Raw genomic sequence first — 24,354 nt, 5'->3', positions numbered from 1 at the left:
GCTCTCATGTCAGCTGTCTTTGTGCCATGTCAGTCTGTTCCCCATTGAGGGTTCCCGTGCTCCATCTCCGATCAGCTGCAGCCTCTCTTCTCTCTGTCTTTCTCTGATCAGTCTGTGTGCTTTGCTGCCCTCTGATTGTTACCAAGCACTGACTGACCACTCCTCCTTTCTTCTAAATCATAGTCATCAGTGTGAGCCAAATCCAAGCCTTTTTCTTTCTTTTTAAATGACTTCACTTTTTAAAATTTGTTATGTGTATGGGTCTTTGCCTGCGCGCGCGTGCGTGCGTGCGTGCGTGCGTGCGTGCGTGCGTGCGTGCGTGCGTGCGTGCGTGCGTGCGTGCGTGCGTGCGTGCGTGTGTGTGTGTGTGTGTGTGTGTGTCCCAGCCCTATATCATGTAATTCTGATGAACTGACAGGCTTGTAATGCTGTTCATTCATGTTGTAAGGATCAAGTTAGTGTCTAGACTGCTCACAAAAAATATCTAAAAAGTAGACTGATTGATGTATGTTAACTACATCGTCCTACTTAGAATTAAGACTAGAACTTGAGGGGCAAGTGGGACAGTTGAGAGCAGGTTAAGTACATGTTGTACACACCTGACACATGAGTTTGCTCTCAAGAACTCGCAACAGTGGATGGCTGACTCAGAGCTGTCCACTGCATGCTCCTCACCCACACGTATCACACCCACATATAATACATGAACTCAAACACAGTAGAAAAGAATAGAGCCTTACTGTACCTCATAACCTCTGTGTCATATATGCATGTTAGTGAACTCTTTAGGAATGGAATATACATGAAAGATTTGAGTTTGGTAAACAAAAACTATGCCAGGGGAATCTTCTAATAACTCTGGAGTAGGGAGCATTTCAGGAGCTCTTTGGATACCGGACAAAGAGCTGGAAGCAGTGCACCCAGTGTGTGTTTTTCAGCTAAGGGGAGAGGGTAGCGGCGAGACTGTCATGTCCTGAGTTTGCATGAAGCCATCTTGAGGAAAACCTGGTGGTGAGATGGCCCATGCTGTTGTGATAAATGGCTTTTGAATCAGGAGGCAAGTCTCTGGGCACAGATATGTCGGAGCTGGATGAGGAAGGGGGTGGAGGAAAACAGTGGACGGAAGGGTTAGGTGGGGCTGCAGCTCAGTGGTAGAGCCTTCGCTGTCATGGCTGAGGTCCTGACTCTAATCCTCAGCACGAGGGGACCGGCGGGGTGGAGAACTCTGTGAGCGACTAAGAATACTGGAAATAAGAGTCAGTCTTTTTATTACTGCCCACTTTTATTAATTACATTATATATCCTTCAGGAATATTCTTCCTCTAACAAGTTTAATGCGTGTTCAACTCTGTTGGAAACCAGTCTGTTAGCTGTGCCGTGTAAGATCTTTGCTTTCATGAGTCCCCTCTTCTGCTTCCTACCTTCTTTCTCCTCCTCCTCCTCCCTTTTACTAGGTTCTCTCTGTGTCACCCCTGTAGCCGGTATGCACTGTGCATGGTTCCTCACACGCGTAACAGTGCTTCTACTTTTAGTCTCCCCAGAGCTGAGCTTGCAGGTAGATGCTACCACGCTTGCTGCTTACACATTTACTATGTATTGTGATTTTAGATTTCACATGAGCATGAGTTCTTGGGAGCTCATGAAGATATCTGTCTACAAGATGCTTAACCGTGCCCGTGGTACGTGTGTGTGTGTGTGTGTGTGTGTGTGTGTGTCTGTCTGTCTGTCTGTCTGTACACTGTTGTGTTTAGCTGAACCCAAGTTGTTATGCATGATAACTATGTGTTCTACCATTGAACTGTAACTCCAGCTCTACACCAGTGTTCTTGATATTTAACAGAATTTTTTAGTTATATAGCAGCAAGGAAAATCCATAAGTTTCTATTTGAACAGTATTAAGTGAGCAAATGTGAAGAAAGGTTGGAGTTACTATTATACATATTTAGGCCATAAACACATGTACTCTAATGGATGACCTAATTAATTAAGAGGTTCTTTTTTTTAAGATTTATTTATTTATTTTATTTATATGAGTACACTGTCACTGTCTTCAGACACACCAGAAGAAGGCATCTGATCACATTACAGATGCTTGTGAGCCACCAAGTGGTTGCTGGGAATTGAACTCAGGACCTCTGGAAGAATAGTCAGTGCCCTTAATTGCTGAGCCATCTCTCCAGCCCTTTAAAGATTGTGTGTGTGTGTGTGTGTGTGTGTGTGTGTGTGTGTGTGCAAGTGCAAGCATGTTCTCTTTATCTATTTGTACACTTATATGCCAAAGAGGGTATGAGACTCCCATTACAGATGGTTGTGAGTCACTATGTGGTTGCTGGGAATTGAAGTCAGGACCTTTGGAAGTGCTTTTAACCACTCAGCCATCTCTCCAGCAAGAAGTTCTAAGATTTAATAAAAACAAATGTGCATTCTAAAGTTGAGGGTATCTCTCTGTGGCAAGCCAGCTATGAGAGGGGTTGCTGCCATGCTGGTGAGACCATGGTTCAAGCCTGGCAGTATGCCAATGCACACTGAGCTCCGTGAGCTTAATTATTGAAAGACACACATAATGGTTCTGGAGTGAACCAGACATGGGTTGAAGAATATAATTTTATGAAAAAATCTCTTGAATGCTATTGGTCGGTGTAGTGATGGAAAATACTAGGAAAGAGAGGGAGAGGAGACAAACAGGAAAGAGAAGGAGAGTGGTTTGGTCACTTGCTTTTCTTTTCTTTTTTTTTTTTTTTTTTAACTTGAGTATTTCTTATATACATTTCGAGTGTTAATTCCCTTTCCCGGTTTCTGGGCAAACATCCCTCTCCCTCCTCCCCTTCTTTATGGGTGTTCCCCTCCCCAATCCTCCCCCCCTCGCCACCCTCCCCCCAACAATCTAGTTCACTGGGTGTTCAGTCTTAGCAGGACCTAGGGCTTCCCCTTCCACTGGTGCTCTTACTAGGATATTCACTGCTACCTATGAAGTCAGAGTCCAGGGTCAGTCCATGTATAGTCTTTAGGTAGTGGCTTAGTCCCTGGAAGCTCTGGTTGCTTGGCATTGTTGTTCATATGGGGTCTCGAGCCCCTTCAAGCTCTTCCAGTTCTTTCTCTGATTCCTTCAACAGGGGACCTATTCTCAGTTCAGTGGTTTGCTGCTGGCATTCGCCTCTGTGTTTGCTGTATTCTGGCTGTGTCTCTCAGGAGCGATCTACATCCGGCTCCTGTCGGTCTGCACTTCTTTGCCTCATCCATCTTGTCTAATTGGGTGGCTGTATATGTATGGGCCACATGTGGGGCAGGCTCTGAATGGGTGTTCCTTCTGTGTCTGTTTTAATCTTTGCTTCTCTATTCCCTGCCAAGGGTATTCTTGTTCCCCTTTTAAAGAAGGAGGGTCACTTGCTTTTCACTGTTGTGAGAAATCGGTGTGGGAGGAAGCAGAGGAAGAATGAAAATGGAGTCCTGTGCCCTCTCTTAATTGTGGTCATTAAATGTTTGCATCTTTTACTCCAGACATGGTCTCTCACTTTGCTTGGAATTTGCTCTAGATGGGACAGAGACAGTAAATAAATGAGACAAATATTAAAAAGAGAAATATTTTTATCCATTTGATAAAATCCAGGGACTAGTAAGATGACCCAATGGGTAAAGACGCTTGCTGAATAAGTCTGGTGACCTGGGTTCAATTTCCAGACCCCATATTGAGATATAAAAGGAACCTGCCACACTGACTTGTCACCAACTTTCACATGCGTCCCATCACCCATGAGCTTACAGAACACAGTAATGAAAGTAATTGTTTTAGAAAGACTAACCATGGTCCTGTGGGCTTGTAACTATAGGACTTGGCAGGTAGGGGCAGATTAGGAGTTTATGGCCAGCCTTTGGCTACAGAGTGAATGTAGGTCAGCCGGAGCCACAGGAAACTTTAACTCTTCCACCCTCTCCTCTCTCCATCTGGTTTTAAATACAAGGAAGGAAAGAATGGGAAATGGCCTATCTCAGCGATGGAGAGGTCAGATGATATTTAAAGTGAAGCACAAAGGATGAGATATCTGAGGCTTTTTGTTTGTTGAGATAGGGTCTCACTATCTATTCTAGGCTGGCTTTGAACTTAGGATTCCCCAGTCTCCAGTGTCTTACCTAGAGTATTAGGATTGCAGGCATATACCACCATGTATGGCTTTTAGTTACGGAAACTTTCAAACTTCTAAAACTATGGAATAGTTTAGTGACTTCTCCTCTGGCCTCTGCAGATACCAGCCGTGCATTCATTGCCCATACATACAATCATGTAAAACATTTGTTCATAAAAGTAGATGCATCCTTTAAAAGGAGAAGGTGGGAGAAATGGCTTGTATAAAAGGTTTGATGCAAAGTAGAAATACACAATACAATATCTACAAATCTGGAACATATTCTGTGCCGGGAAAGGATGTCAGTCACACGGCATTCCACTGAAATTGCACGGCATTCCACTGAAATTGCAGATGCACATCTACTGAGACTCAAAGAATAGTGATGCCTGGAACTGAGTGGTTGAAGGAAGATAGAATGTAACTTCTAATTGGTTAAATGTATGAAGTATATGACATGTGAATTATATTTCAGTAAGACTATTATCTTTAAGAAAACTTGAGATAGGCTAGAGAGATAGCTCAGAGGTTAAGAGCACTTCCGAGTTTCTGAGTTCAGTTCCCAGCATGGTGACTCACAACCATCAGTCCTGAGATCCATTGTCCTCTTCTGGTGCTCATGAAGACAGCATACTCATATACATAAAATAATCTTTAAAGTGGATGGGGGTTGTTGGAGAACTGGCTCAGCTGTTGAAGACTAGGCTCACATCTAAAAATATAAGAAGACTTGAGGCAAGGAAATGGTTGAAACTGAGGAGTGTTAGGAGAAGTTTGGAGGGAGGAAGGGAATCTGCTTTTACTGGCCTTTTACTTCTTGTAGAGATTTTGAGCTTGGTCAACAAGTACGGAAGGAGATCATTGCAGGGCCTAGTGATGAAATTTATGTTTCAAAAACACTGCTCTGCGCTTGAAGAGGAATGGATTTTCTAACTAGATTGCCTAGTTAAAAAATGTCAAGGTACTAAGAAATGGTGGAACTTAGGGTAGTATAATGGGAATGAGGTCATAGAGACATTGACAGACAGTGATGTATCCTAGAGAGAGGACACAGTGGAATTAGAAGAATGGCTTTGTGCGGATGAATTGAATGTAGCAGAAGGTGACCTTGGTAATGTTTGGGTTCTGGCAGAAGCTATGGGTGAATGTTAATGCCACGACTTGAAATGGCAGTGAGAAGAAAGACTTTGCAGTAGATATTGAGAGTTTACTGGTAACTGGATGTGTTGGCACACATCTTTAACCCTAACATGCAGGAAGCAGACGCAGAGGCGGGCTGATCGCTGTGAGTTTGAGGACAGCCTTGTTGGTCTATATAGTCCATTTCAGGCCAGCAAGGGCTACATAATAAGACACTGCCTCAAAAAATTTTAATAAGAATTTGCTTTGTAAGCCTATGATGACTGAGACTACCACTTTTTAATATAAAGTTAAATTTGTTTTTATTGTGTAAGAGTTCTGTGCAAGGCATGGTGGCATGGGCTTGCCATCCCCGCCCTGATGCTGAGATGCTTAGACAGGAGCTCAAGAGTGTGAGGCCACCCTGGGCTACACAGTGAGGCCTGTGTGAAAACAAAGTAGCAAAACCAAACAAGCAAACAGAATGTGTGCTCAACAAGGGAGTCTGGTGTCTCTTACTTACTTCATTATGAAGTAGAACCCAGATGGGTGATCTGTCCCCTCCAAAGCTGAAGACTGGAGATTAAGCTATTATTCAGTTTCAGTTTTTGTGGAGATACTGTTTTAGTTTTAGAAAGCTATTTCTCATCATCCATTTTTGTTAAATTCCTAAGCTGATTTCTGAGCTGCTTGCAAGAGCCAAAAGGATCTGAGAGTGGAAGTGTTGGACCAGAACTGCCCTGGACAGCTGCGGTCCTAGCAAGGGCTTCAGCAGAGCTGGTCGAATGTGTTTAGAAGCACAGCGTGGCCACTACTCTGGTTTCCCATCATTTGTGGTGGGAAGGAGCTTTCTGGCGAGGACAGTCTTGAAGACGTGCAGGTCATCTGACACTTCACTTCTGCAGGCCGTTTAGCTTCAGGTCATTGCCACTCAAATATTATTCATCGACTTATGGATCAGACAGTATATTCTGGACAGTAGCTAAGAGTATGTGCCAGGAGCAGATGGAAACCCATGTGGCCAAGTTAGAACCATCAAGAAGCCTTCTCTGTTTCTTCTGTTGGAATATTGAATATAGATTTTCTATGGAAGTACCACGAGGTTCTAATTCAAATTCATACTGTCTTTACATAGGCGTATACGTCTTTTAGGATATAGTATGGATTGTTTAAATCATTTTGGTGTTGGGGAATGTTTCTCGTAAAGAACAGGAATATTTCCGAGGGCTGCTAGGTAGTGAGGCAGGACTGCAGCAAAGCTCGCATGCAGTTCTTAAGATTCAGTTACTAATTACACGTCCGGGAACTAACATTTAGTAGTTGCCCTAAGAATAGCCCTTTTTTGAGACAGTATCTCATACAGTCCATTCCCAGCACATCCCAGACGCAGTCACTATTGCGCACACTTAAGGAAGGGTCTTGCCGCCCTGGGTAGGTTCGGATGTACTCGGCAGGCCGGGGCAGCCTCAGCCGTGAGATCTTCCTCCTCAGCCTCCCGAGTGCTGAGATGTCAGGCGTGTGCCAGGCAGCCCATCTGGGACAGTTTGTTTTGAGCATGGATCTATGCCAACCAAATGACTACATGGATAATAGCCTCCAAGGGTTCAGTGGACTGCTCAGATCACCACTGCACTAACGTACCCTGGTGAGAATCTGCAGCAGTGAGAGCATCGCTGGCCTGTTCAGAATCACCCCTCACAATAACAAAACAGCATTGAGAGCCAAAGGCCTGCAGTTCTGTTCTCAGCACCCACAACCAGCTGTGTGACTCCAGCACTAGGGGGATCTAGCATCCTCTTCTGGGATCCTGCACACGCATGGCTAACGACACTCAGACATATACATTATAACATAAATAAGTAAACAGCCCTTCAGGAGCTTATGACTAGAGCAGAGGGAAGCACATGGCTGTCAGAGCACGGAACCACTCTAGCTTGCGTGTTCGTTCTCTCTCTCTCTCTCTCTCTCTCTCTCTCTCTCTCTCTCTCTCTCTCTCTCTCTCTCTCTCTCTCTCATAGTCCTGGCTGTCCAGGAGCAGCTCTCTATGTAAACTGGCAATCTTTTTTTTTCTGCTGGGTCTTGAATCTGGGGACCTTATGCAGACTAAGTGCTCTGCCACTGAACCTTTCCTTTAACCCTCCCTCATCCCCACAAGTTGTGTCTTTCAAGTACTTCCCGCAGCAGTTTTCTCACCATCAGGCACCAGGAGCCATGTCACGGTAAAGCTGACTGGAGATCTCATATTCCAGTCACGAGGATACACCTTCCTTAACTCGGATGTCTCTAAGGTTCATGCATTTCATACAGATCTCTTCAGTGGCCCTGAGCTGCAGACAGAGATAATATGGTTTTGGTGGTTCTTAAACTTTAGCAGAGGAACCACTGGGATTTGGGGGTGGTGTTGGGTGATGCAGATTTTGAAGCCTAACCTCCACATTCAGATTAGTGGATCTGAGGGTCAGGTTCTGGAGCCCATATTCTTAGTTCCTACTTGCAGTTAGAAACATCATCCATGTGCTCACGAGTTGCAGTTTCATTCCCAAGGCTGCCTTCATTGCTCAGGCCTAGAGCACTCTAAACACCACTACTAAGACAAAGGCATTGTTTTGAAGTCTTAGGAAGTGTCTAAACTCCCCATGACTGATTTTGGAAACTGTCCAGAGTTTTACAACTCTTGCTTTTATTTTCCTCTGGGGAAGCTGTGGTTATGTTGGTCATGAGAAACAAGGTTTTATTTGTTCAAGAATGTCTCAAGTATCCGTGAGTTTTTCACTGCTCTGGTTGAAGACTTCCTCGTTGCCATCTGGATAATCACTGGTTTATTCATAATCTCAACCCATCCCCCTACTCCTTGGGTTCAAGTTCCCAGTAGAGATGACAGAAGCTTTTGTAGGATTTGGGACATAACATAGTCAGAGGTAGCTTAGAGAAGCGATTCTGGCAAGACAAAATAAATAAATAGATCAGTTTTTTTAAAGTTAAAAAATGGAGTTGATGAGAGTGTAATAGTTTCCAGGACACACATGTAAAAGCACTGTGTGTAACATGTTTTATGAGGATGTAGCTCGGCTGGTAGAGTGTTTGCCTAACATACATGGAGAGTTGGGCGCCGTCCCCAAGACGACAAAAAAGCGAATGTGGTAGTGAATCCTAGCCCTTGGGAGGTAGAGACAAAAGGAGCAGAAAGAAGTTCAAGGTCAAAGCTAGAGAGATGGCTCCCTGGTCCAGGGAACTTAGGTGAGATTCCCATTATCCACAGGATACTCACAGCCATCTGTAACTCTGGTTCCCGGGAGATTTGACAACCGTTTTTGGGTTCTGAGAGTATCAGTTATTCACATGGTGTACAGACATATATGCAGGCAAAACACCCACGCATATTAAAAATAAACTTAAAAGTTTAAGATCAAGGCTGGAGAGATGGCTCAGTACACTGACTGTTCTTCCAGAGGTCCTGAGTTCAATTCCCAGCAACTACATGGCGGCTCACAGCCATCTATAATGAGATGTGCTCTTCTGGTGTGTATGACAGACAATAAATGAATGAGTGAGTGAGTGAATGAATGAATGAATGATTTTTTTTAAAGTTTAAGATCCATCCTCAATTACATAGAGTTTGAGGCCAGCCCAGAATATATGCGACCCTGTCTTTAAATGAAAAAAGAAAAAGAAAAAAAAAAGAGCAGTATTAGATTTAAAAGGGGAAGATTGGTTTCTGTAATACAAAATATGGGACATAATGCTTGTGCAGGTGGAAGCAGTGGGAGTCAAGGCCCCACCTAGGGGCCCTGTCCTAGGGGATGTCACATTTCTCATGTTCAGACTCCTGTGTCATACTCAGTGGATATGCTCAGAGGAATGCATGTCTTTGTACATGCTATATTCTTTTGTTTGTTTTGGAGATAGTCTTATGCTGTAGTCCAGGCTTGCCTGGAATTTACTAACATACCCCAAGCTAGCCTTAAACTCATGATCCTCCTTCCTCGTGCTCCCAGGGGCTGGGATGAAGGGTGAAGCACCATGGTCAACTCTGCACCCTCTGCTTTGTCTCCTTAGGTGCAGCCTCCTGTTTAACATGCTTTAGGTCCCTCTAATGTACTCTAAGGTAGAAGATGCACTGGTTAAGATTAATTTGACCTATATCCTAATGGAAATTATAATGTAGTGGGGTGGGGAGGCATAATACTCAATAAAACCCAGGCAATGCTATGGTGTTAACTGGGAACATGTTTGAAGAGAGAAGCACAGGATGCTCTCATGGATTGGAGGGCGCCTGATCTAAAGGTTCAGTACAGCTCCATACAAGAAAATGACTTTGCTGCTGAGACCTCAAGAATTAGGGATTAACAGTGGGGTAGGAGAGATTGCTCAAAAGTTAAAAGCACTCGCTGCTGTTGGGAGGACCTGGGTTTGATTCCCAGTGTCTGCCTAGTAGCTCACAACCATCTGTAAGTATAGTTCCAGGGGATCTGATGCAATATCTGTCCTCTGTGGGATCCAGGGCATAAGTATAATGTACACACACACACATGCAGGCAAAACACTCATACAGATAAAAGAATCAGTGATGATTGGAGCAAGGATTGCTTAGAGGTTACAGGAACACTGTGTCCTTGGCACCTGTGGCAAGAGTAATCAGGAAACCCACAGGACTCTGATTAGAGAGGTTGCTGAGCAAGGAGCAGCAGCTGCTTTAGGGAAGAAGTGAGCAGGGACTTTGTAGTTTGTAGTGATGTTTTTGTACTTGATCCAAAGGCAGTGGAAGGTCACCGAAAGCTTTTGAAGTCCAGAATGTAGGGTACAGTTACATGTTCAGACTGATGTTGTTCAGCTTCTCTCCTTCCTTCCCTCCTCCCTCCCTCCCTTCCTTCCTTCCTTCCTTCCTTCCTTCCTTCCTTCCTCCCTCCCTCCCTCCCTCCCTTCCCTCCTTCCTTCCTTCCCTCCTCCCTCCCTCCCTCCCTCCCTCCCTCCCTCCCTTCCTTCCTTCCTTCCTCCCTCCCTTCCCTCCTTCCTTCCCCTCCCTCACTCCCTCCCTCCCTTCCTCCCTTCCTCCCTCCCTCCCTCCCTTCCTCCCTCCCTTCCCTCCCTCCTTCCCTCCCTCCCTTCCTTCTTTCCTCCTTCCTTCCTTCCTCCCTTCCTCCCTCCCTTCCTTCCTTCCTTCCTCCCTTCCTTCCTCCCTCCCTCCCTTCCTCCCTGCCTTCCTCCCTCCCTCCCTTCCTTCCTTCCTTCTTTCCCTCCCTTCCTTCTTTCCTCCCTCCCTCCCTCCCTTCCTTCTTTCCTCCTTCCTCCCTCCCTCCCTTCCTTCCTTCTTTCCTTCCTTCCTTCCTCCCTCCCTTCCTTCCTTCCTCCCTTCCTTCCTCCCTCCCTCCCTTCCCTCCTTCCTTCCCTCCTCCCTCCCTCCCTTCCTTCCTCCCTCCCTCCCTCCCTCCCTTCCTTCCTTCTTTCCTCCTTCCTTCCTCCCTCCCTTCCTCCCTCCCTCCCTCCCTCCCTTCCTCCCTCCCTCCCTCCCTTCCTTCCTTCTTTCCTCCTTCCTTCCTTCCTCCCTTCCTCCCTCCTTTCCTCCCTCCCTCCCTTCCTTTCTTCCTTCTTTCCTTCCTTCCTTCCTTCCTTCTTCTCTCTCTTAAGAAAGCTAGGATTGGATTCTAGGTAGAAATCAGTGAGAAAAGGGATTTATGTAGCTACTCAGACTGAGTCAAGAAGTGAGATAGTGGTTTGGATTAGGGCATTAGGACTAGTGGTCACAGGACTTATAGTAAAATAGTATTTTGAAGCTTGAGTCAGTAGAATTTAGTGAGAAATAAATTTGTGATGGGGGGACGGGAGAGAATGAATTATGAAGGCTATATACTAAATTTCTGGATTGGTTTGGGTGTGTATAAAAGGCCTTTGTTTTTTGCTGTATATGTATTGTGCAGTGTGAGAGCACACATGTGTATGGGTATATGTACATGTATGCAGGTTCATGGAAGTCAGAGGTTGATGTTACCTGTCTCCCTTGATTATTCTCCACCTTGAACTACCCATATTTAGGCAGGATCTCTCACTTGAGCCCAGAGCTTCCTAGCTGGCCAGCTTGCTCTAGTGATCCCTTGTCTCTGCATCCTGAGGTTAGGATTACAGGTAGCAACCATGTCCACCAGGCTGGGGCTCTGACCTTGGTTCCCATATTTTATGGTATCTATTTTATCCACTGAGGCTCTCTCAGGTGGTGTTTATATTGACATTTAAGGAATTCTAGAGAGAAGCAGATTTAAGTGGAAGATCAGGATTTTATGTGATGGTTTTTAGTTATTTTACTCAAACTCCCACTCCACAAAATTTTGTTGAAAATTGCCCTCCTACAAACCACAGGAGGAACACACTGTCGCTTGACCTTTCTCATTACCTGCAGTTTCAGTTACCAGCCTGTACTTACTTGCCTGTCCCCTCATATTCCTTTGTCAGGAAGTCCTTTGCCGCTCTTGGAAAGGGGATAAATATTTCCCTTGGTGTTTCCCACTGAGTGTTGTATGTTAAAGACTTCTGTTATCTTCGTTCTGGATAGTGCTGGGAGCAAGTTAATGCTTCCTCCTTGCAAAGCAGCATTTGCTTTTTCACAAGGTGGAGCCTGGCACACCTTTCATTTGTGCCTCTTCTCTACCAGCCTTTGTCTTTTGCACATCTCAGTTTCTTGAATTGGGATTGAGAGGTAGGAATGGATGCTCTGGGGAACTGCTGATTTGATCCGAGTGTGACTGCATGGCAGATGTAACTGGCTGCTGTCCGAAAATGTCTGTGGGAAGCTCATTTTGCCTACAGTTGTTGCAGATCTGTTTCTTTTACTTCCTGTGATCAACCAACCATGGAGGGGTGAGAGTTTACTGTTGTTCAAGCCTGTGCTGTAAAGGACAAACTTTGTCTGAGTAGCCATGCTGTAAAGAATGAATAGGAACTCTTCAGTGTCTCCTGACCCCACCCCTGGCCTTTACTGACTCCACGCTTCAGAACAGTACCTGGCTTACACCACTGAGTTGGTTGTAATATGACACGGTTATATTAGCAGTGTTTTTACTTTTTGGCAAAAGAAATGTTTGCCATTTTTCTAAGGCTATTTATATTGTTCTTGAATGATGCCTATAGTGTCACAAAACCTGGGTTTCAGGGAAATAAAGACGATCGAGTAGACGGGAGGGTACTTTGTGTGCTTGTTTCCGTAAAAGTGGGTAGGTTTATCTGAGAGATGGGCTTTCGTCTTTCCTCCTTTGTTTTTCTTCCTTTCCCCCTTCTCCTTCCTCCTCTCCCTTCTTCTGCTGCCCTTCCTCTTCCTCTTCCCTCCTCCTTTTCCTTATCTATTCTCTCTCCCCCCCTTCCCCGCCCCTCCTCCCCCTCTTCCCTCAGACAGTAGAAACTGGTGGCAAGTTTTACCAGGAACTCACAGACTCAAAACAAGAAAAATTATTTTGTAATTTGAGCCACATTGAAAATAATTGCCAAATTAAAAATAATTTCTAGTCATGATAGCACACACCTCTAATCCTAGCAAGTAGGGGCAGAAGCAGTCAGATCTCATCGAGTTTGGAGCCAGCCTGGTCTACATAATGAGTTCCACAGTAGCCAGGGCTACACAGAAAGATCTTATCTCAAAAACAAAAACAAAAGAGAACATGACTCTTTATGGATTCTGTTGTTGCTGTTGTTTTTCATTTGTTTGTTTTTCTGAGAGATGGCATCACTATAGCCTTCAAGAGAAATTCACTCTGTAGACCAGGATGGCCTTGAACTCACAGAAATCCTCTTGCTTCTGGGTTCCAAAGTACTGGTATTTAAATCCATGCTCCACCATGATCTGCGTTTTGTGTGTGTGAAAGAGATTTAAAATGCAGTCTAGAGTAATAGTGCTAATATGTCATAGCCACACCCACAGTATATTACTACATCTTGATTTAGTGTTTTCACTTACATACCCTGTCCAATATTGTTACCCGTGCTTATTTTCAAATTGGCGTCCCTTTGATGCCAGGAAAACTATCTTGGCTCTGCTATTAGAAGAGACAGAATTACCTTCTGTCATCAGGGCAAACCTTTACAACTAAAACCCTGAGGTCGCTGTCAAAAGCAGATAAAGATCATGACGCAGTATTTATTTTGCTTGTCCTATGTACTTTCAAAAATGGCTTAAGAAAGGAAAAAAAATAACTTATGGGTACATTCTCCTTGTTTGGTTTTATGACACAGGGTTTCTTTGTGTGTAGCTCAAACTCACGGAGCTCCATCTGCCTCTGCCTCCCAAGTGCTGGGAGTAAAGGCATGTACCACCACCCCCACTGGGTATAATCTAACTAGCATAATATTTTTATTTATTCTTTGAGATTTCATATATTTATAAAATTGTTTTAATCCTTTCCATCCTTCTCCAGACCCCCAACACATGGACCTCCCAGTTTTATGTGGGCTTTTCCTTTCAATAAGTCAGAATCCATGTAGTGCTACCTACATTAGGTGTGGGTCCTTTACCTACCAATGGACACACCCCAAAGAAAAACGATCTTCCCTCCCCATGCAGCCATCACCTGCCTGCAGCTCTTCAGCTAGGCATGAGGTCTGGTGAGAGTGTCTCTTTGTTAGAGGACATATGCTTAGTAACTGCAATGGGGACTGTGAGTATAAATAAACCTGGTCGTACTTGGTGATCTTCAGTTAAGTTTTCAATTGGAAAAGCCATGCCTCAGGATACATTGTGTTCTATACGCTTCAGTTGTACAATGGGCTTCTGATACAGCATTGTTCTTTAGAAAAGCCATTCTGATTATAGAAACTGCTACTTTGTTTCAGGTCGATCTTCTCTCTTTCCCTTTGAAGACGCCTTCTTGGATGACAGCCATGGTGATCAGGCCTTATCATCTGGCTTAAGTTCTCCCACTCGATGTCAAAATGGGGAACGAGTGGAACGCTACTCTAGAAAAGTGTTTGTTGGAGGTCTTCCTCCTGACATCGATGAAGGTACCATATGCATTCATTAACAACTTTACAAGAGCTAGACTTTTGTGCATTGTGTCAGCAGACCCTGACTCTTCTCCAAGCCAGCATCAGTAAACACATGTTGAATGTGTAATGAAGTTGAACTATGACAAAGCTAAGGAACTATTGTAGTTCTCATAGGCTTTGGATGTGCTATTTTAGACTCCACATTAAAGTTGTAGGTGGCCAGAGCTTCATTTCCTCTGTCCTCATATCTGTGTTAATATTGTGTCAGTAAGATTTTCATTAAGGTAAATTTCTTACCATTGCTAAAGGAATGACAACCTACACTGAAGGAGTTACAAGGTCACAAACTTCTCTTTCCAGCCAAAAGAAGATAAAGTAATTGAGCTACAGCCTTTGTATCTGTCTTAGTGAAGAGGGCAGTCTGGATACACAAGAGAGACAGTTGACTTTCCTTTCAGTCACCAAACAGAGCTGTGTTCCTTACCAATAGAATCGCTCGTTTCAAAAACAATCCTAGAGATTCCGTACTGGTGGACTCCATGTGGATGAGATCATACATGTATACTTTTCAGTTTACATTTATTAAGTTGGGGTGATATGCATATGCCACAGCCCATGGAGGGCAGAGGACAAATTATGAGAGTTTCTTGCCTCCCATGTGAGTCCCAGGGATTGAGCTCAGGTTGTTAGGCTTCATGGCGAGGCCCATTATGCACTGAGCCATCCCTTCTGTCAAATATAATTTTAGTGAAATTATATTTGAAACATCTTCTGCATCTTTACCTTTTTTTTTCCTAAAAATACAATAACATTCTCCATTTTGGAAATCTGCTCTCCTTGACATAAAGATCACCTTAGCTAGAACTAGAGTTTTTCTTCCAAGTTTCCTATTAAGTTTACTGGCAGTAAAAGGTAGGGAATTCGAATTAAAATCATACTTTTCGTGATTAACTCATAACCAAATATGCTCCTAGCAGTGGTACTCTACTCTGCAGGTTTTACATCTGAGAGACTTTAGAAAAGCTCTCAAAAGAAAATAAATGCAAAAGGCGGGGGGTGGGGGAGCATCCCTTAAGACATATTTTAATGAAAAGATATCTTTTATGTTTCCCATGATTGCAGGTTCCCCCCTTTTAATAAATCCCTTCTTTGTTTTGTAGATGAGATCACTGCCAGCTTTCGCAGGTTTGGACCTCTTGTGGTGGACTGGCCTCATAAAGCGGAGAGCAAGTCGTACTTCCCTCCTAAAGGTAATGGACGTCCCTCTGTCTCTCAGACGCTAGACAGTTTACGAGTCTTGACACAGCCATTGGCCCTGTTGCCCTAAGTAAAATTACAATGATTGTTGTCATGTATGAGTTTCACTTGGAGACACTTCCCCAGGAGTGACCTTGATTTTGTTAACAGTGAGGTTTTCACTTTGAATTTGTTAGAGAAGAGATTTTTGCTAAGTTTACAGTTTCCTAGGCTTGAGGGATGCCAGCAATGGTAAGATGTAAAGGTTAGTTTCATGTGTATCCCGATAGCTGTGTGCTTTTCTATTTTTTATTTTCAAATACATCTCACAATCCTGGGCTTGAGGAAGCTAGTGGCTAAAGAATGATTTTGTGCAGTCTGCCCAGCATCTGCAGCTGAATGCTAAGTGGCTCGGCCTATTGGGAGGTAGAGAACTCCCCAGCAAAAGAGCCTTCACAGCATCCTGCTTCTCTTGACTCGAGAGAGGTTCTCCGCTACGTTCTGACAAATATATCGTCTTCTTGCTCAGAGTTTGTCGTTGCTGCAGAATCCAGGGACCGTCCGTGCTGGTGCTTGGTTTGGTTGTGTTCTGAGAGATCTATCATAGAGTACTCAGGATTAAAGAGAACAGGTTTCTCTGTCCTGTTATGTTCTGCAGCCTGTGTTTCAGGGGTGCCATTCATTTTGGAAAATGACTTGTGATACATTTTCTGTGTAACATTCCTCGTCTTAAAAAGAGGAATTCAGCATCCTTATCTTGTGCCCTGTGCAGGATTCAAACTTGAGCTTATGCTAGGGAAACCACTGGCTTCCCGCTATGCCCAGTTCATTAGTTTGTTTGCTCACTTAGCCATCTATAACCCACGAAAAGAAGTTAGCCACTCCAGGGTTACTCGTTGCTTTTAATCTTCTGTTAATTTTTTAGGACGGGCCTTCTTCACTTTGTATTCCAGGCTGGTGGAATACTCAGCGAGCTTTTACCTCAGCCTCTCAAATGCTACAGTTACAGGCACACTGCAATATCTGGCTCAGAACATTTTACATTTTGAAATTAAGCTTATTTCGTCAGAAGAGATGAAAATCATTATACTGATTATTTCAGTGGAAGAATGTGTTCCCTGCCTTGTGACACATGAGCTATGCTATGTAAAGTTGTATACTAAAGATGTTTTTAGGTCAGGTGTGGTGGGACACACTGTGAGCCAGCATTTTATCAGTGAGCGATGTGTTTATCACACTGTGGAACATGATACACACTTTATAAAATGACACACATGAAAGGTGTGTCCCAGAGTGATAGTTACAAAAGCAGCCATACCAAGATTATGAAAACCATTCTTGTATAAAGTTGTCAAATGATCACTGGAAAAATAGAAAGGAAATTAATTATATCTATATGGTCACATTCAAATAATCATCCTAAGTGTGCATCTGTGAGAAATACTCATTTTACTAAATGTCCTCCTTATAATATGTAGATTTGTATGAAGTTTTACATATGTGCATTGCATAAGTGTGCGCTGCTTTATTATGTATTTTCCTAACAGTGTGAGCATCTTTCTGTGGCAGATTTAACATTGCCATTAATGAGTATAGTTTATTCAAGTCCGTGGATGTTAGAGCTATTTTCGCTCATAAATTATGCTTCAGTTAGTATTATGTTTTATCCTTTTTTTTCCTTTCTGAGTTTTCCTTGCAAGGGGAAAGGTGCTGAGGATGTAACCAGGGCCTTCTGTGCAGGGCCTGGGCAATGGCAGTGACTTACAGTTCTGTCTTTACCTCCGAGGGTAAATTCCTGTTCCCATTCTTAGTACTTGGTTTATAAACCTCAGTCTTGCTGAGAGTCTAGGGAAGTTACTCCTTTTCAGTTGTTGCCAATTTTATGGCTAAAAACACTTTTGGGGTTATTTTTAACCTTCTTTTCTGTCACATTAATTTTCTTATTTTGTTAGACAAATAATTTTCCTGATACCTTTTAGGTATTTGGGGTTTTTTTTGTGAAAACTTCTTATATATGAATGACTTTTAGATAGTCTGAAGTAGCCCAGGCTGGACTTGTACTTACTCTGTAGCTGAGGATGACCTCAACTATAGACATGAGTCACTGAACTTAGTCTGGGGTCAAGCCCAGGCAGGGTTCCATGGATTCTGGCAAGCACTCCATCAGAAGCCCACTTTGTTTTTTCTTTTAAGTACTTTGAACTCTTTGAAACTGCTCCACCCATTTATCACTTACTTTTCAGTGATATTTAATGGGTTGGCTTTTTTTTTTTTTTAACAGTGCCAGTAAAATTACCAACACTTTTCTTTGTGGTTTTGGTTGGTGGGTTTGGGTTAGGAGACAGGCAGTACGCAGCCGTGGCTGGCCTGGAGCTCCCTGTTGAGCCAAGCTTGGTGACACAGGTCTGAAGTCATAGATACTGGGGAGCCTGTAGGAAGAGGATTGCAAATTCAGGTTTGATTCTGTCTCAAAATAAAGTAGATGAAAAGGGCTGGGGTGAAACTGAGGCACATGGCCCTTGCCTAGTGTGGGAGGCCTGTACCACAACCACCCTGTATTACAGCAGAAAGAGGGGAGGGCAGAGGGAGGGTGGGAGGGAAGGAGAGAGTGGTAAGGGACAGACCCTGGTGCAAACGAAACATAGGGCATAGATATTTGTGTCCGGAGTCTCTGGAGGAGTCTGTGTTAGGTCTAGAGAAGACACCATTCCTGATTTTAAATGGCTGCACTTTCTCAAAGGTACTCAAAGATACAAATATGAAACTTTGAATAGTAAAAAAGTATGAATCCTGGCACTAGATTTATGGGGCTTTCCTTTATTGTATGGCCCTAGGTTGGTTATATAACCTTTCTGTGTCTTAGTTGTATCACCAACAAAGAAAGAATAAAATAGTACCTATTTCATGGTGCTGTAATGGGGATTCAAAGGAGTAAATTCTGTGATTATAACATGATATTATAAATGATAATATTTCTTTTAAACTATGAACCAATCTGTAATCCATATCAAGGGAGCAAAATTATTCTTGACATTCAGAAGAGATTGCTGTGGGATGTGTAAAAAGAAAAGACAGAAAATGCCAGGGCACAGTGTGATCAGTTTTATTTTCATTTAGGTTGGCTGTTTATGGTGAGCCAGGCAATAAGGCAGTATTTTTTATTCTTAATCTGATTTAATCATCCCAATTTTTCAAGGTAGGCACCTACTTATTTACTGTTCTATTGCTGTGAGGAGATACCGTGGCCAAGGCAACTTATAGAAGAAAGCATTTAATTGTGGGCTAGCTTACACTTTCAAAGGGTTAGTCCATGACCATCATGGCAGGGAGCATGGAGGTAGGACGGCAGGTGTGGCACTGGAATAGTAGCTGAGAGCTTATATCTGATCTGCAAGCGACAGGCAGAGAGAGACTGGGCCTGAGGTGGGTTTCTAAAACCTCAAAGCCTCAAGGCCACACCTACTTTAACAGGGCCAAACCTTTTAATCCTTTCCAAACAGTTCCATTAAATGGGTACCAAGAATTCAATCATATGAGCTTGTGGGGGGCATTTTCATTCAAACCACCATGCCACCATATTATTCCCATCTTATAGAAGCAGAAATAAGTTCAGACGAGAGTAATTTGTCAAAGGCCATAGTTAGAACTGGGATTTGAGCTAAAACAGCCTGCCCTTTAAAGTCAAAGGCTTTCCTTCTTCCCCCCACCAGACAGGATCTCATGGTGCTAGCATGGACTTAAAGTGTGCTGTGTAGCCGACCTTGAACTTCTGGTTCTCCTTGCTATGCCTCCCACGTGCTGGGCATTACTAATGCCATGCTGATGATGCCATCTGGGACTTCACGAGTGCTAGAAAAGACTCTACCAGAGAGCCACATCTCCCGCATCTCCCCCCTGTTGGGGGAGGGGAGTGTTTGAGACAAAGTCTCATGTAGCCCATTCTGGCCTTGAGCTTTGTATGTGCCCGAGGTTGACCTTGAACTCTTTAGGTACTTGGATTACAGGCTTGTGCCAGTGTACCTAGCTGTGAGTCCATAGTTGTCAGTCTCTAGTTCATAACTGAGTTGTGTTAGTCTCATTTAGAAATAAGAATATCGAGCTGGAGAGAAGACACCGACTGCTCTTGCAGAGGTCCTCAGTTCAGTGCCCAGCAACCACATGGTGGATCTGTAATGGGATCCAGTGCCCTCTTCTGGTGTGTCTGAAGACAGCGACAGTGTACTCACATACATAAAACAAATTAGTCTTTTAAAAAAAATAAGAATGTCACAGAGATGGACATGTTCAAGATAGTCTTTAAGGCTGAGTGAAGTCAGAGCCTTGATCTTATATAAGCTGAGTAACTTGTGTTCACAAATACGAACTATAGACCACCTGAGAGAATTCCTGTTCCATACCTTGATGGAAAATTATTAATCTTCCTAAATTTCATCCAAAATGAGGATAATGGTTATGCTGTCTTAGTTAACTTTCATTGCTGTGAAGGGACACCATCACCAAGATAACTTTTATAAAGGACGACATTTAACTGGGGCTGGCTTATAGGGCCAGAGGTTCATCATCATTGTGGTAGGAAGCATGGCAGCCTGCAGGCAGACATGGTGCTGGAGGAGCTGAGGGTTCTACATCTTGATCTGAAGGCAGTCATGAGAGGATTATCTTTTTAGGCAGCCACAAGGGGACTATCTTCCACATTGGGCGGAGAATGAGCATAGGCCCTCAAAGACCACCTCCATAGTGACACACTTCTTCCAACAGGAGAGACTGTCTCCACAGACAGCCAGGAGGAGGGTGTCTTTTCCACACTGGGCAGAGCCTGTGCAGTAAGAGCCCTCGAAGCCCACCGACACAGACACTTCCTCCATCAAGGCCACACCTATTCTAACAAGAACACACCTTCTAACAGTGCCATTTACCTTGAGCCAAGCATATTCAAACCACACACATGCCTTCCTGCAGATGGGATATTTTGCATAGTACCAAGATATCACTGAAGGATTGTTTGTCTGAGCGGAGGAGTGGTTTTCTGGGTTAAGGTATGAAGACCTAGGACAGCAGCAGTGAGATATGACAGGAATGGGGAAGGATCACTGGTTGTGTGATGGCAATGGTGGTGATGGTCATGGAGGCAGTAGGTTCAATGGCAGGGTGTGTTGAAATTCCTTCCACTAAATGGTATGCTGATTGGCATTGTTGATCAGAGGGAGAATCAGGTTGGTGTGTTGGTGATATGATGTAGAGTTTGATCTGTCCTCATATCTAATCTGAGAAGAGATTCCTAATGAGTACTTGGTTTACAGTCAGACCATTGGGAGCATTGTGTCTCGAGTCATCTTTTTTGAGAAGGGAGAGGAAAATGAAGAACAGATTAGTAAAGTTTATAGCAATAGTTACTCAGATCGTGAAATAAAGATGAATATGGCCTTCGTGTCAGATACCTGGCATTATAAATAAATACCCAATAAGTGGACAGAGCAATAGAACCAGAACAAAACTTCGTTGAGCGAGTGTTACTTTATGAGCAGCAAGAATGATGGTGCGTCCTCAGCAGACTTTGTTTCCTTGTAGGCTTTAGTCCCGCACACCTATCTGTCTGTACGCAGGGAAGGGACCAGAGCTGCCGAGACTGCCGAGAGCAGTCTGTGCTCACACTTTAATCTCATCTCCCCACAAGCATCTAATGACTTTCGTTGACTGCTTCATGGATTCCATACCCTAATTTATTTGCTTGCTGGCAATTTAGCCCATTAGTAATAATACCTATGTTCATGTGTTCTTGTCTGAGTCCTTTTCTTTCAAGTTGTTTCCTTTAGGCTAAATTAGAACCTCTTAACTAGGATGAAAATCTTAACGACTCCGGATTTGATGTCACATGGTTTCCCAAAGCAATCTCTTTGTGAAGTTTATGCTAATGTGGACATCTGCACCAAGTTTTCTCTTTAGTTCCAAGTCAGACAAATGGCACATTGCAGCTGTGAACTCACCTTTTTGTTTCTTTGTTCAGCAAATAATGGACCTCGGCAGAAGCCAGGGCCACATTGGTATGAATCATGGGACTGAAATGGTTCCATCTTTCTTCGATCCAACCTGATTGGCTGAGTCTTGGTTGCCTTCCCACCATCACTGCCCTGATTGGCTGAGTCTTGGTTGCTTCCCACCATCACTGCCTATCTTAGCAGAGTCTCATAGGGGAGCGTAGGGTGACCTTGAAGTTCTCGTGCCTTTGAGTGCTTATGTTGTAGATCTACACCACGGTGCCCAGCCCTGCTGTCATTTGAACAGGACGGAAGAAAACTCTTAGAGCAATGGTTCTTCTTTTTGTCTGAAACTCTTCACCCAGGTTTCTGAATAGGATGCTCCCTTTCTTCCTCCAGGCCTCTGCTTAGATGTCACCTAGACAACAACAATCTGTCTAACTTCTGTATCCAAAGTAGCTGCCCCTCTACCCTCTGCTTCCCTCATATTTCTGCCGTACCTCAGTTTGCTTTTCTTGACGTTATCTGTCCTCTGTTTTCCAATCTGGAAGGGAAGAGCTGGGTGACTCTTCTGTTTCGTTCACCACCCTGTACCGAGCACCGCCCAGCCCTGGCACGCTGGCCTCAGATATTTTTAAATAAATGAGCTGCAGCTTTGTGACGGATGAACAATTTCATTGCTCAGAGAGTAGAAGTCCACCACATTCTAGAACTGGGAAGTTCCTTAAAGACCATTTTAGTCTACATTTAAGGATGAAACAGAAAGAAGAGAAATGTCTTCTCACTAGTGTGAAAAGTTTTTACCAGATGACTTGAACCTGGAACATCGATAGTTGGTATGATTTTACCCAGTAAATAGAGGAAGTGGATTTTTAATTCATTCTGCTTAGAAGGGAAGGCTTGCTTGGGCTTTAGAACCCTTTCCTCTGTTGTTCTCACCTAAGCCGGAGTCTTTGGAAGAGCTGCCTTAAGCTGGGAGTAGGTCTGGGTTGTGTGAGTTTGTCTTCTGTCCACAGCTTACCTAGAGGATTCTGCCTCCTTGGTGCTGCCTCACCATGTATGTTCTGGATGGACTCCTTAGCGTTGGGTCCTTTGGATGGACGGGTCACAGACACTGAGGTGCTAGCTCAGCTCAGGGCGGGGCTGTGACTAGAGATAGGAAGAGGGGCTTTGATGTGAGCAGGTGGCGTGGACGCCATAGTAGGGGTCGGGCAGCTCAGATGTGAACACTGGGAGCTGATTCCCACTGCAGTCTTCTGCTGCGAGTCAGCTCAAGTGTTCTCATGTTTCTAGCTGAGCTCCAGAGAGGAAACCTGTTTAGTCCAGTTTGTGTTCTAAGACTTGGCTATAACACAAGTTATCCCCAAGGTAGAGTCCTGGATTTCTTGACTGCTTAATAAAGGAAAAGCTTGGTCGTACTTCCTTGAGCATCTAGGAAGATAACTTGGCCCAACAAATGTAGTGGTAGGTATTTAATATAACCTCTCTTAGTGTCTCCTGGAGAATGTCTCTTCTTCAAAGTTGCTGCCTCTGAAGCTATAAAAATGTCTCCCCACCCTGGACTTCCTCTCCTTTCTGCACCAAGCAGCTGCTCCTAGTACTGCTGTAATCTAACCTCCTGGGGTGATGGAACCTGTGGACCACACACACAATCTAGCCATAGAGAGCAGCTGCGCCACGCCATTGTTGGCAGAGGCTTCTGGGCAAGCACAAGGGCAACCACCAACCTCAGACATTGGGCAGAAGATGGCTGTGCCTCTGAAACCCTCCAGAATCTGAGATGCCAGCAATGGAGGCGGCCATAACCCACAGCTTACTCGGGCTTTGTCAGTCTGGGGCACGGATCCAGTGCATAGCATAGAAGCCGACATGGGCACTCAGTATAATACAGCAGAGTGTTATAATACTCAGGTGTGAAGACTCCCTTCCGCTCTCAGGAAAGCATGCACATTTTTTTAAGTATTTTTATTCTTTTTTATGTGTGTGGTTATTTCGCCTGTATGCATTTCTGTGTTTTTATGTCCATGTATTATGTATGTCCTGGTGCCCCAAGAGGCCAGACAGTTGACAGCTGCCATGTGGGTACTTAGAATCAAACCTAGGTCCTCTGGAAACGTCAGCCAGTGCTCTTTAGTACAGAGCCATCTCTCGAGCACCAAAAGCATACGCTTCTGAGCAGCTGTTTGAGTGCACTCCTGGAGTTTTCTATGCTACGCAGGCTGGCTTGCCTGCTGACCTTGTGACTAAGCCATGCAGTTGTGATGGTTTATGTAATACCAGCATGATTTGTGAGCCTGGCATACGGCAGGCCACGTGGATTCAGATCCACTTAGACCTAGCCAGCTAAGGTGATACTGTTTGAGGGACAAGAAAGGGACAGACATAGGTCATTGAGTAGCTATAACGGGCTGGACTGTAGCACCTATTTCATTTCCTTCAGTTGCTCTAAAATCTGACTTTGGAAAGACAGGTTTGCAAATGTCATTTTTTTCCCCTTGTAGATAATTTGAATGGAAATAAGTCAGTGTTGTTCTAGTCTCAGATTCCAAGTTTTTCCACCTTCTGGGTTATGTAAGCTGATCAGTCAGGAAGCCTAGTGAATTTAGCCTGTATTTAATCTTTCACACTCTATAATAAATACTTTGAGTAATATTCTTTATTTTCCTTTCAGAAATGTAGGTCTTGGCTGACAGTACTATAACACTGGTGAATTATGAAAATACTTTAATATTTTATATACTTGCAGTTTTCATTCCAGGGAGCAGCTTTCTTGTGAAAACATGGAAACTGCACTGTACTGTAATGGGGTGGGTGTTTGTTTGTTTGTTTGTTTGTTTGTTTTTTTACCTTGTCCTGCTTAGACAGACGGAGCGTAGTTCATTGCCACTCAGGCTGTCTTATTAAACACCTGTCTTCTCAGCACTGTACTAAAGTCAAAC

The 24,354-nt window shown here is 43.9% G+C and overlaps 1 protein-coding gene across 15 annotated transcripts in view; it reads left to right on the top strand.

Moving 5' to 3' along the window:
* Cpeb3 (cytoplasmic polyadenylation element binding protein 3) overlaps nt 1-24,354 on the top strand; it is a 182,076-nt gene that overhangs the window by 99,675 nt on the left and 58,047 nt on the right. For all 15 annotated transcript variants that reach the window (XM_017590350.3, XM_063265169.1, XM_063265176.1 and 12 more), the window contains 2 exons: nt 14,052-14,219; nt 15,365-15,454. In XM_017590350.3, coding sequence (XP_017445839.1) covers nt 14,052-14,219; nt 15,365-15,454 — 258 coding nt within the window. The remainder of the gene's footprint in view (nt 1-14,051; nt 14,220-15,364; nt 15,455-24,354) is intronic.

This window comes from Rattus norvegicus, chromosome 1 (assembly GCF_036323735.1).
Source record: "Rattus norvegicus strain BN/NHsdMcwi chromosome 1, GRCr8, whole genome shotgun sequence".
Classification (NCBI taxonomy): Eukaryota; Metazoa; Chordata; class Mammalia; order Rodentia; family Muridae; genus Rattus; species Rattus norvegicus.
Note: the sequence above shows the minus strand (reverse complement) of the source record. Positions and strands in the feature narration are given on the sequence as shown.